General features: G+C 48.2%; 1 protein-coding gene across 1 annotated transcript in view; it reads right to left on the bottom strand.

Annotated features, from left to right (window-relative positions):
* Window positions 1-413: 413 nt before the first annotated feature.
* The window catches only part of LOC149432939 (class I histocompatibility antigen, F10 alpha chain-like), a 55,491-nt gene continuing 41,945 nt past the window's right edge, over window positions 414-13,959 (bottom strand). The window contains exons 4-7 of the mRNA XM_089664789.1: window positions 7,319-7,586; window positions 6,949-6,959; window positions 1,991-2,104; window positions 414-463 (exon numbers count right to left, since the gene is read on the bottom strand). Of these exons, the coding sequence (XP_089520915.1) occupies window positions 414-463; window positions 1,991-2,104; window positions 6,949-6,959; window positions 7,319-7,586 (443 nt within the window). The remainder of the gene's footprint in view (window positions 464-1,990; window positions 2,105-6,948; window positions 6,960-7,318; window positions 7,587-13,959) is intronic.

The following is a 13,959-nucleotide window of genomic DNA, read 5'->3' as shown; positions in this document are numbered from 1 at the left end:
GATAACATGGAGGGCTGTTTTGAAGAAAAATAAAATATAATAATACGACTGACGCCCCTAAACGTGGCTGTAAAAAAATGACCTGTGTACATGAGGCCTTATTAAGAAAAAACAAAAAAAAAATGTATTTATAAAGGTTTTTATATCTATACACAAATGTTTTGCCTTTCATTTATATTTTAAACTGAATGGCTTGTTTTACAAGGGAGGGTTCACATTTACTTTAATAGACTGGAAAATAGATCATCACAGAATGAACCCGCAGCATGCAATCTGTTGCCAGATCATTTTCTCTCCTGTCCCCAGTGCGATGTCTGTAAACAATGTTGCCTCAATATCAGATCAATATGCATCACTCTACAGCTCAGCCCCCATAATATAACACTGCAGAGGGGACAGAACACATAATAATGTTACTTACTGGGAGCCGGAACATAAATATTGCGATCAGCAGGCATTTGTCCTAAAGTAAACCAGAATTTGATAAATTAGGAACCAGAAAATTGTTTTTGAAACTCTTCATATATAATAAGTCACGCAAATATCTTCAATTAATTATCACATTAAAAAGTATACATCTCTATTCTGTATTTGCTGGTACTTTGTTTTTAATGAAGTGGAGACCTTCGGATGGTTTTCACTGATGCTGGTCGGTGAGATTTCCTGTTCCAAATGACATCAATGGTCTTCACAAATTGCCCTAAACTTTAGATAATCCTGAACAATATCTGTACAATATCTGTTCCAGCCGTTTGCCTGTGTTACCGGAGCCACCCTGGACTTCACTGTGAGGGACGCGGTTTATGAGGATAATAGCAGGAAGCTGTTCTTGTTGTGAACTGTTTACTGAAGTGATGATTCTCAGCCAGACTTCTAATAGAGACTATACTATACAGCCACATGTTACCATGACTGAGCCACATAGACATTGCTGGGAGGACTCCATGTTAGTGCAGCTTTCATCATCTATTGTGTATTATTCTGCAGTGTATTCATGCTTTCCCCCCATTCTGGACTTGTTTTGCATGATAGATTCTAACATTGTACCGGTTTAGGCTGGCCATACATTATACAATTTTCCTTTAGATTTACCAAAACCGTATCTCATTAGTTCAAACCTAAACACTTTCAGTTTGTATGCAATCAGGCAGGCCCTTGCACTACATAGGTGAAGGTAGATCTAAAGGAAATTGAACAAGAACATTGTATAATGTATGGCCAGCTTTAGTGAACTGCGAGTTACAGTCACCGTCTGGCCAATTACCAATTCTGTTACAACTTTAAAATCTAAAATACTGAACTAGGGACTGTAATTAGAGAGCTTGCTTTTAGAAATGTTTGATAACAGAACCATATGAAGGCCTTTAAAAAGGGATACTAAAAGGTTCTTTTTTTTTTAAATAAAATAACAAACAGGTTATACTTACCTGCTGTGTGTAGTGGTTTTGCACAGAACAACCTGGATCTTCCTCTTCTTGGGTCCCCTGCCGGCATTCCTCCTTTCTGTCGGGTGCCCCCATAGCAAGCAGCTAGCTATGGGGGCACCCGAGCAGGTGTGTTCCCAAGTCGTTGCTCGGTGTGTCCATTTACACATGGAGCTGTGGCTTGGCCCCCCCCTCATTGGCTGACTGGCTATGATTGACAGCAGTGGGAGCCAATGGTTCCCGCTTGCTATCTCAGCCATTGAGGAGGCAGAGACCCGGGACAGCCAAGGCTGTTGTGCTCATCGCTGGATCTCAATGGGGTTGAGGTAAGTAATGAGGGGACAGGGGGCACTGCTGCACACAGGTTTTTTCCTTTCATGCGTAGAATGCATGAAGGCAAAAGATCCTTGAGTCTTTACAACCACTTTAAATTTCCCTCTGTGCTGACATATCATTTTCTTCGTTGTCCATATACAAGGGCTTCCTCCTGATCAGTGTGTAGGACTCATGTCTGGTTCTCCTATATGATGAATAGAGCTCTGGTGTGTAATGTGCAGTAATCTCACCTGAAACGGAGCGTTTCCTGTATATGACGACTCCAATAACGGCCCCGATAAACAGCGCTACAGCAACGACCACAACAACCCCGATAATTATAGGAATATTGTCCTTAGGAGGATCTGAGGGAAACACAGAAGTAACATGATGTGAGATCTACTGACAGTCTTGTGTATTTAGCCCCAGAATCAGCTGATTGCAGGTCATAGAAGCACATTGTTCCTGCATTGTTCCATCATATCATTACAAGTGCACATTATAATTCACTAAATGAGATATAATCATCTATAATGAAGAAACAGACTCACACATGGATGATGTCAGTGCCAGGAGGATGGATTTGAGCACAGCCAGGTCCACAGAGATTTGGGTTTCTGGAATGTGTAGAACAGACCTGACACTTCATAAACATGTGTGCGGTGTTGGGGGGGGAACATGAAGGATAACAATCACCAGTCCACCATAAATAACACAGTGCAGTTAGCAGGCATTAGTGTGATCATCGTGGAAATAACACCTCGGGAAGGGTGGAAATTCTTCTGAATCATTTGCAAAGAGAAGGTGTGCTAAAGAGATTCTATATACAGTATTGTGAAGGGAGTCACTTTGGGTGGGGGGCCCATGGAACACAGCTCACTTTGGAGGGGTGGGGAGACCCCTGTCTCAGCTCCCCATATCCCTCTTATGTGTAAGTCACCCTGTGCCTGTTAGGGGTGCAGGGTGAAATGTCCTGATATTGTGTAAACATGTATAGGTGGGGGGTTGTTCATTGTTTAATGCCATGTGGTTGTATCCCTTTCTTCTATTGTGTGTCTTGCTTGGGAGCAAACTATTATGGGATGTATGTGTTTGTATATTGGCTTGGTGGGGGGTGTCTGCTGATGTGTCTCTGGTCACTAGATTTGGTTTGCCCCGCCCTGTGTCCTTATGCAGGGAGGGGAGAATTGTTCCCTTGAATGTATATATCTTGAGTCTGTGTTAAAATAAAGCAGTCTATTTCCTGGTTTAATACAAGACTGGTGTTGTCTATTCTTGTATGGTCAGCGGTGGTGTCCGTGGATCTGTGTTCGGACAGGGAAGCGGGAGTTTAACGGAAATACCCAAGTGCAGTCGGGGTCCGGTTCTGTTACATTGGTGGCAAGCAGTGCGATTGTGCTTCCAAGCTCTGAAGACGTCCAAACCAAAACTGGGATTCAAGATGAGGAAAGTAGACGTCGGTCACCCCAGTGGAGATATGGACCTGGCATCAGAGTTCCCAGGGCTGCTGTTGATCGTTCTTGCAGCATACCCCAGTTATGGAAGTTACGGATGCCATTCCTGGGAGAGTGACCCCAGGAGCAATGGATGACTGAGTTGGACAGGCTGGCCCAGCAGGAGATAGAGATGGACAACCGATATCGGGCTCTGCAATGGTACGCAGAGCAGGAATATTTAGGGCTGACAACAGAATGCTCTCCGGAGGGATATGACTTTGGTGGCCCTGGATTGCTGTGGGAGAGCCTTACAGATAATTTTGTGTTTGGCGATGAAGTAGAACCTACCCTGGAGGACCTGCGAGAAGACAGAGAGGCTATGTTCGGTCTCACAAGGGTCTCAGAGCTTGAACCAGATCTGGAATACCTGCTGATGAAAGAACAGGATCTGGAAAGGGCATACAGGCAACTGCTAAAACATGTTCAGCAGCATGCCCAAGAATCGTCAGTGGAAATTCCAGAGACTGGGGATTTGATTGACTTTTCTGCTGAGGAGGAACCAGTCGGTGAGCCTCCAGCAGAAGAGCTGGCAACGGGGCCAAACATTTCTGAACTCTGCCCAGCACTGGTAACATCTTCTGAGTTCCATGGACAGGAAATGGTGAACCCCTATCCCCAGACACCAGTTCCAGAGACTGGGGACTTACGTTTCTGCTGAGGGGGAACCAGCCGGCGCACCTCCAGCAGAAGAGCTGACATCAGGGCAGGGCGTTGTTGACCTTTGCCCACAACAATCAGCACCGCAGGAGTTACAGGAAGAGCATGCAATCGGCACCTCACAACTGCAGCTTGAGCTGATGTCCGTGGATGGGACTTCGGTCTCCACTGACACAACCCCAGAAAAGGGTCTGGCATTGGGACAAGAAGATGTCAGCCTTACTTTGCGAACACTGGGTGATGTCCATCAAGTCAAAGTGGATGAGACTACAGTCACCACCTGGATACCACAGGGATGCTGGGCAGTCGGCCCAGATCCCCAACAGCATGATGGAGTCGGCCCAGCCACCATGTATTCTCTTCAGCGGCTGAGAGGACTTCAGGGAGAAGGACCAGTCCATATTTCTCCCCAGCGGCGGGTATGTTCTACGAGAGAGGCAGAGGTTGGCTGGGTGAGTAATGCTATGTTTGGGACAATTTGTTTGGGGTACTGTGTGGGCGCTGGCATTGGGGGACTGGAAGTACAGACTAACTTCAGAGTCCACCCGTCTGGGGTCTCCTCCTGTGTTAGTCTCCTGCTGAAAGGGGAGATATGTGACGGGAGTCACTTTGGGTGGGGGGCCCATGGAACACAGCTCACTTTGGAGGGGTGGGGAGACCCGTCTCAGCTTCCCATATCCCTCTTATGTGTAAGTCTCCCTGTGCCTGTTAGGGGTGCAGGGTGAAATGTTCTGATATTGTGTAGACATGTATAGGTGGGGTGGGGGGTTGTTCATTGTTTAATGTCATGTGGTTGTATCCCTTCGTTCTATTGTGTGTCTTGCTTGGAAGCAAACTATTATGGGATGTATGTGTTTGTGTATTGGCTTGGTGGGGGGGGTGTCTGCTGACGTGTCTCTGGTTGCTAGATTTGATTTGCCCCGCCCTGTGTCCTTATGCAGGGAGGGTAGAATTGTTCCCTTTAATGTATATATCTTGTGTCTGTGTTAAAATAAAGCAGTATATTTCCTGGTTTAGTACAAGACTGGTGTTGTCTAGTCTTGTATGGTCAGCGGTGGTGTCTGTGGACAGTGTACGGACAGGGAAGCGGGAGCGTTACAAGTATAATGTTTGTTTACAGCACAGTGCACTGGTATGGTACAGCAACTAAATAGTATAAGCAGATAACTGGGGCCCATTCTCACTGTAATAGAGCTTTCTGAATAGACCATCAATGCACCTCATTGCACAAAAAAAGCTCCTGCCCCATTACTGTAAAGCCCAGCTACAGGAGTTAGTCAAAATCTACCCTTGTAGTGGGAGTAGGTCTAGGGGGTAGAATCAAACAATACAATTAACCCTCACCCCCAGTCCAGTGTTGTCCTCTTCTCCACCCAAAGCTCCAGCCTATGTGTGGTCCTTTCACTATTAACTGTCAATGGAGGGGGCAAGAGTGCAACCACGGCCATGAGCAGCTTAGCCACTTCTGGAGTTTCTGGTGGTTGTACCGGAGTGATGCCTGCAGCTGCAGGCATCACCCCAATACATATTTTTAGAGCTGGCGGTCGGCTCTCTTGTACAAGCAATCGGAGCGGCTAACTAGCTGCTCAATTGCTTGCACAAGCAGCAGGAGGGGAGCCCCCCCCACGCCTTCCACTGCTCTCTCGGGATTTCCCATCCCACCGGGAGTCCTGAGCAACCAGCATTTACTTGGCTGTCATGCTGACCCTCTGGTTTCATTATTTTCTATGTTATTGACCTGGAACAAAATATGCAAATCAACTAAGTCAGAGTAAAATTTGGACTCTTTATTTGTATACCTGTTCTAGGTTTGTGAAGCCAAAAGGGTCAGTGTGACAAACAGGCAATTATCAACCAGTCAGCAATGGCAGCCTCTATGGCCTCCTTTAAAGTGTTACAAATCCCAGTACCCTGCATTCACTATATCTGGTGTCCCCAAACCCTGCATTCACTATATCCGGTCTCCCCGGACCCTGCATTCACTATATCTGGTCTCCCCGGACCCTGCATTCACTATATCCGGTCTCCCTGGACCCTGCATTCACTATATCCGGTCTCCCCGGACCCTGCATTCACTATATCCGGTCTCCCCAGACCCTGCATTCACTATATCCGGTCTCCCCGGACCCTGCATTCACTATATCCGGTCTCCCCGGACCCTGCATTCACTATATCCGGTCTCCCCGGACCCTGCATTCACTATATCCGGTCTCCCCGGACCCTGCTTTCACTACATCTGATCTCCCACAGTACACACAACATGGAAATGCAATTATTTTAGCAAATATAAACTGCTTAATACTTTTTCTCACCAGCAGTATGTAGCAGTCTTGTGACTTCTATCAATGTCTGGCCGAGCACTGGCTAATCTTATAGGAGGAGTTTTCATTCTCCTCTGACTATCCTACAAAGACGCATAACCCCTGACCCTCTGTCTGGACAGCGCTGATTGGCCCTGTGCTGATCACATGCACCCTCCCAAAAGAAAAAACAAAAATGAAAAACACACCTATCAATACACAGTAAACAGAGCATGTGTAGACTTGCCAGTGCTGCTCTATCTATAGCTGATGGATTGGGGACAGCAAAAGAAGATCAGGATCAGAGAAGACAGGATCAAACAGCCTTTCTTACACAAGGCAGAGGATTACCCTCTTAAGTTCCACAGTGAGTATAATAAGTATGATTTACAACATATACAGACTGATTTTACTGTTGTGGGTTTAGTAACACTTTATCTGTAAATTCTCAGTTATGTATGAACTAACCCTTTAAATCCAGAGTTACCGAGGTACAAAAGGAGAACAAATCCCTCCATTGGCAATGTTACAGAACAGAACATGGGAGAAATACTTTTACTAATGATTAATATATCAAGAACAATATATCTTATATCTCTGACAGTGATCATTGGTACAATATGAAATGATGACATGCCAATGACATGGAGATTCTGGAATTTTCTACAGATAACCATACAAAGGCAGATCTTTCATTGTAAATGGATTTCAAATCTCAACAAATCACCGACCAGCCACAGTGCTGGGAAATACTACCCCAGATACTGCTGTGTACGGTCTGAATGCTATTTCTGTATCTCAGTACTTTGTTTTGTTCCTCGGTTGCACTCGTTCTCCTTCATTTAGTGACACAAACACAGCCGGCTTATTACAAAGGATGTTTCCATTTTAGCATTACTTGTGATAAACACACAGGGGGAGATTTACTAAAACCGGAGCACTCAGAATCTGGTGCAGCTGTGCATGGGAGCCAATCAGCTTCTAACTTCAGCTTGTTCAATGAAGCTTTGACAATAAAACCTGGAAGCTGATTGGTTTCTATACAGAGCTGCACCACATTTTAGTAAATAACCCCGTGGTGTATGGACAGATAGCAGAAGTCCTACTTACTCACCCCATTTCACACTGGAGAGTCTCATCCCCCAGGCTGCTGTGGTCCACATGACAGAAGTAAGTGTCTCCCTTCTTGGTTGGGACTTCCACACTCACTCTGATCTGATAGGTGCCATCAGGATGGGGGAGAATTGGAGTCATTTCATCCGAAGGAACATGGTCCTCCCCATTCCTCATCCACTTCACATCCACAGGTCGGGGGTGAAACCCGTACACCAGGCACTGAAGTCTGGTCACATCATCCGACTGACGGCGGCCCCACACCTTCACCTCTGGATGCACTGAGAGAGAGAAAACAAGGTATGTGATCTACTGACAAATGTAATCTATGTTGTCCTATGAGATGAATGTGGACACATACAGTATGATGATCTCCAGCATAGAACTATGAGGCCACAGTCCCCACCATTCACTCTAATAGAAGGTGAGCTGTCAGTGATGTCAGTGGGGTGTAGATCCATCAACACAGAGCAGTCCTGAGGACATTCCTTCAGAAGACGATCCATCATACATCTCATTGACAGGAAGCGGCCTGTCTGACCCCCAGGATGACTCACACTGATCAGCGCTTTTGTCTTTTAACCACTTGCCCTCCAGAGGATTTACCCCCCTTCCTGACCAGGCCATTATTTGCGATACAGCTCTGCGTTACTTTAACTGACAATTGCGCGGTCATGCAACACTGCACCCAAATGAAATTTACAGACTTTTTGTGCTATAAACAAAAAAAAGAGTGACACTTTTTTAAAAAATATTTTTATTTTCTGCTATAAAACATATCTAATAAAAATTATTATTATACAGTATTTATAAAGCGCCAACAGTTCACTCAGCACTGTACATTACAATGGGAGACAATAGATGCGACAGTACAACAACAATACAATGCGATACACGAGGGGTTCGAGGGCCCTGCTCTTTCGAGCTTACAATCTAGGAGGGAGGGGATAGTGGCAGAGGAGGAGATAGCTGTGGGGGATGGAGTGGTAGGAAGAGTAGAGGAGGTCTGAAACTACCAGGGGCTGGGGTAGGCTTCCCTGAAGAGGTGGGTTTTTAGAGTGCGCCTAAAGGAGAGGAGAGTAGGTGACAGTCTGATGGGTTGGGGTAGGGAGTTCCAGAGCATGGGAGACAACCTGGAGAAATCCTGAAGGCGGGCATGGAAGGAGAAGACCAGGGAACTAGAGAGAAGGAGGTCTTGCGAGGAGCGGAGTGCGCGTGTTGGGTGGTACCTGGATACCAGGTCGGTGATGTAACTTGGGGCAGTATGGTGGACAGCCTTGTACGTCAGTGTTAGGATTTTGAATTTGATCCGCTGTGCAATTGGAAGCCAGTGGAGGGATTGGCAGAGGGGGGTGGCGGAGATGGAGCGGTTGGTAAGGTGAATGAGTCTGGCTGCCGTATTCAGGATCAACTGAAGCGGGGATAGCCCGCGGTGAGGCAGGCCAGTGTGGAGGGAGTTGCAGTAATCGAGTCGTGATATGATGAGGGAGTGGATGAGCTGTTTCATGGTTTCTGGGGTTAGGAACGTGCGGATTTTGGCGATGTTGCGGAGGTGGAGTCTGCATGAGTTTGTTAAAGATTGGACTTGGTGTCATTCTGGACTCCAACCTATCCTTCCAGCCCCAAGTACTCTGGCCTGCGGGGTGGGCCTGATCGTGGCATTATAATATAAATAAATTAGTGTAGCGCTTAAACATACAAATAAAACAGGACCATTATAATAAATAATATATAATATATAATTATTGTGATAAGTGCTGTGATCCTTATTGTGATAAGTGCTCTTAGACCACTAAATACCCCCATAAATATCACTCTATTACAAATAAAAAACTATAATCATATTCCATAAAAATATATTGTGATAGTGCCACTTCAAAAAAATAATAAATAAATAAATAAATCAATATCGGGTGATGGTGCCACTTCAACTTCATTTAATGTCCAATATTCCAATTCAAATCCATCTATTCCAAGTGTTCTCTATATTTATTATTATTATTATTATTCAGTATTTATAAAGCGCCAATAGTTCGCTCAGCGCTGTACATTACAAAGGGGGACAGAACATGTGACAGAACAATACCAATACAATGCAAAACATGAGGGGATCGAGGGCCCTGCTCTTTCAAGCTTACAATCTAGGAGGGAGGGGATGGTGGCACAGGAGGAGATAGCTGTGGGGGATGGAGTGGTAGGAAGAGTGGAGGAGGTCGGCAAGTTAGCAGGGGGCGGGGTAGGCTTCCCTGAAGAGATGGGTTTTCAGGGTGCGCCTAAAGGAGAGGAGAGTAGGTGATAATCTGATGGGTTGGGGCAGGGAGTTCCAGAGGATGGGTGACACCCTGGAGAAGTCCTGGAGGCGGGCATGGGAGGAGGAGACCAGGGAACTAGAGAGAAGGAGGTCTTGTGAGGAGCGGAGTGTGCGTGCTGGGCGGTACTTGGATATTAGGTCAGTGATGTAGTTCGGGGCAGTATGGTGGACAGCTTTGTACGTCAGTGTTAGGATTTTGAATTTGATCCGTTGCGCAATCGGAAGCCAGTGGAGGGATTGGCAGAGGGGGGTGGCGGAAACGGAGCGGTTGGAAAGGTGAATGAGTCTGGCAGCCGTATTCAGGATGGACTGAAGCGGGGATAGCCAGCGGCGAGGCAGGCCAGTGAGGAGGGAGTTGCAGTAGTCGAGTCGCGATATGATGAGGGAGTGGATGAGCTGTTTAGTGGTTTCTGGAGTTAGGAACGTGCGGATTTTGGCGATGTTGCGGAGGTGGAGTCTGCATGAGTTTGTTAAAGAGTGGACTTGGGGCTGGAAGGATAGGTTGGAGTCCAAAATGACACCAAGTACTCTGGCCTGCGGGGCGGGTTTGATGGTGGCGTTGTTGGACATGATGGAGAAGTCAATGGGGGGTGGTGTCCGGGCTGGAGGGAAGACAAGAAACTCGGTTTTGGAGAGGTTCAGTTTAAGGAAGTGGAGCGACATCCAGTCTGATATGTCGCTCAACAGGTGTGTGATTCGGGCGGAGACCGAGGGGGTGAGGTGGGGGGTTGAGAGATAGATTTGTGTGTCGTCGGCATAGAGGTGGTAGTTGAAGCCGTGAGAGTGTATGAGTTGGCCAAGGGAGGAGGTGTAGATGGAGAAGAGAAGGGGCCCGAGGACAGAGCCTTGGGGGACCCCAACAGAGAGGGGGAGTGAGAGGGAGGTGGTGGCATTATAGGTAACGCTGAAAGAGCGTTGTGACAGGTAGGATGAGAGCCAGGAGAGAGCAGAATCTCTGAGGCCGAGGGAGTGTAGTTTTTTGAGGAGGAGGGGGTGGTCGACTGTGTCAAAGGCCGCAGAGAGGTCAAGGAGTAGGAGCACTGAATAGTGGCCATTAGCTTTGGCGGTTAGCAGGTCGTTGGAGAGTTTGAGTAAGGCAGTTTCGGTGGAGTGTAGGGGACGGAAGCCGGACTGTAGGGGATCGAGGAGGTTGTTGTCGTTGAGGTGAGAGCATAGGCGGGCGTAGACTAGGCGCTCGAGGAGTTTAGATGTAAATGGGAGCAGGGAGATGGGTCTGAGGTTGTTCGGGTCATTGGGGTCCAGGGAGGGCTTTTTAAGTATGGGGGTGATGTGTGCATGTTTCAGAGGGGAAGGGAAAGTGCCGGAGGAGAGGGAGAGATTGAAGATGTGGGTGAGGGAGCGTAGGATGGAGGGGGAGGGAGGTTGTAGGAGTTGTGAGGGGATAGGGTCAAGGGGGCAGGTGGTGAGGCGGGCATCAGAGAGGATCTTGGAGACTTCTTCGATGGTAGTAAGGTCAAAGGTGCGGAGTGTTGGGGGAGCTTCAGTATGAGGAATGTAGGGTGGGGTGGGAGAGGAGGTCAGAGCAGTGGTGGGGCCGTGGGAGAGGGGTGTAGAGGGGGTAGCTGAGTGAGGGGGAAGGGGGTTGGAGGGAGTTTGAGCAGCGACGAAGTCCCTGTGGGTTATGTCGAGGGGGAGGGGGGATGAGGGGGTAGCTGTGTGAGAGGGGACGGGTTGAGAAGGCGTGTGAGTTGCGGCAATGTCCTTGCGAATTGTGTCAATCTTGTTTTTGAAGTGATTGGCAATCTCAAGGGCAGTGAGTGAGGTGCTGGGTGGAGGTGGGGGTGGCGAGAGTAGAGAGTTGAAGGTGGAGAAGAGTCGGCGAGGATTGGAGGAGAGGGCCTTGATGAGGGTCAGGAAGTAGGCTTGTTTGGCAGTATGGAGGGAGGAGGTGTAGGTGTGGAAGGCAGATTTGTATCGGGTGAAGGCTTGTTGGGATTTGGTTTTGCGCCATAGTCGCTCCAGGGCACGACTGTGTCGTTTGAGGGTTTTGGTGTGATCAGTCTGCCAGGGCTGGAGCGGTCGGGGTCTGATGTTGCGTGTGGTTAAAGGCGCTAGTGAGTCAAGGGCTGTTGACAGCGCATTGTTGTAGGCGGTCATAGCCAAGTCGGGGCAGGACAGGGGGAGGATGCTGTCATGGAGTTGATCAACTGCGGAGTGGAGGGAGGCAGGGTTAAGGTTGCGGAGGTTACGGCTGGTAGTAGTGTGACATTTGGAGGGGTAGGCGTTGGAGGATGAGGAGATAGAGAAGGTGATCAGGTTGTGGTCAGAGAGAGGGAAGGGGGTGTTAGTGAGGTTGTGGGGAGCGCAGCGGTTGGAGAAGACAAGATCAAGGATATTACCGTCGGAGTGGGTGGTGGATTGTATGCACTGTGCAAGTGCAAAGGAGGAGGTTAAGTGGAGGAGACGGGCTGTGTCCGGGTTGTCGAGGTTGACAGGGATGTTGAAATCCCCAAGGATGATAGTGGGTAGCTCAGAGGAGAGGAAGAAGGGTAGCCAGGAGGAGAAGTCTTCCAGGAAGCGGGGTATGGATCCAGGAGGCCGGTATATCACAGCAATCTTCAGGGGGGTTGGGGAGAATAGTCGGACGCAGTGGGCCTCGAAGGAGGAGAAGGATAGGGAGGGGGGGTTTGGGAGGACTCGGAAGGTGCTCAGCGGTGATAGGAGCAGGCCAACCCCACCACCTTTACGACCGTTGGGCCTGGGTGAGTGGGTCCAGGTGAGACCGCCGTAGGAGAGTGCAGCAGGGGAGGTAGAGTCAGTGGGCTGGATCCAGGTTTCCGTAATCGCCAGGAGGTTGAGGGAGCGGGAAACAAAGAGGTCGTGGATGGCGGTAAGCTTGTTGCACACCGATCGGGCGTTCAGGAGTGCACATGAAAACGGGGGGGAGATTTTAGGGAGCAGGGGGACAGATACTAAGTTGCGGGGGTTGTGGCAGGACGTGGAGGTGGGAGGGTTTTGTGCGGGTGAGGGAGGTGGTGGAGGGCCAGGATTCGGGGAGATGTCCCCCGCGGTTATGAGGAGGAGAAGGGTGAGAAAGGTGGCATGGGAGCGGGATGTGCAGGAGCGTGAGAAACTACTAGTGGAGGTGTTGGGGTCAGTGGGAGAGTGGAGTAATAGGAGGAGGTGATGGGTGCCATAAATGGGTGAGGGAAGCAGTGAGGGCACAATATACAAATGTTTGGGAGGAGCAGAGGGATATAGTGAATGGATTTTGGGAACAGAGGAGAGGAAAATGAGAAGGAGGAGTGGAAGAGGCATTTTGGGGAGGTGATGAAAGCAATAGTAGGGAGATGATAGCAATGAGGGGGAGATGTACAAGTTTTGGGGTGGAGCAGAGGGGTAAAGAAATGAGATTTGTGAACAGAGGATAGTAATATGAAGAGCAGAAGAGGGGTGTATTATATAAAGGTACACGGAGTGGGACTCAGGTGTGTAAGAGATGTTTCCCAGGGTGTTTCCTTGCAGTCTGTCCAGCATGCAGTAGAGTTTCTTGCTGTTGTTGTGTCTTCCTGCTGCTTTAGTTCAACTGCTGTGTTTAACTGCTCTGCACTCATTCAAAGCCGCACTCCATCATAAGCAGCACCCCCATCAGAGACTGTGCCCCCCATCAGAGATCTCCCCCATGAGCTGAACTAAATTTATAGGGAGATGCTCAAATGAGCATTCAACTCCGCCCCAATTAGAAGCTGATAAGGCTCACATGAATAGGGGGGGATGATTCTTAGGAACCAGGCCACAGTCATAAACCTGAGTGCGCCTAGAGGTGAGGACAAGTCAACAGATACACAGATATAATTACAACATTTGGTGAGAATTTAACAGGAGTCAATGCGTTTGTCTGGTTAAGAGTGGAGGTAGCAGATAAATGCAGTTACCCAAAGAAGAACAGCAGGAGTCAATGCGTTTGTCTGGTTAAGAGTGGAGGTAGCAGATAAATGCAGTTACCCAAAGAAGAACAGCAGGAGTCAATGCGTTTGTCTGGTTAAGAGTGGAGGTAGCAGATAAATGCAGTTACCCAAAGAAGAACAGCAGGAGTCAATGCGTTTGTCTGGTTAAGAGTGGAGGTAGCAGATAAATGCAGTTACCCAAAGAAGAACAGCAGGAGTCAATGCGTTTGTCTGGTTAAGAGATATACATGCACAGTGTTTATATATAGATAGTGCCACTCGTGAACCAACACACTTCTTTCCACTTCGGCTGCAATGCCTGCTCACCTCCTTCCTGCGACCCCTAGGGGCCCACAAGCCTTTAGGATCACCCTGGATCCTCAAAATTCCTGGTTTGGCACCTTCCTGATATTCCTCCTATCAGGCCTCCTCCAC

The sequence above is a fragment of the Staurois parvus genome, unplaced genomic scaffold (assembly GCF_062004578.1).
Source record: "Staurois parvus isolate SC_StPar_1 unplaced genomic scaffold, SC_StPar_1.0 ptg002043l, whole genome shotgun sequence".
In the NCBI taxonomy this organism is placed as follows: domain Eukaryota; kingdom Metazoa; phylum Chordata; class Amphibia; order Anura; family Ranidae; genus Staurois; species Staurois parvus.
The sequence above is the reverse complement of the archived record's forward strand: the minus strand, read 5'-3'. Positions and strand labels throughout refer to the sequence as shown.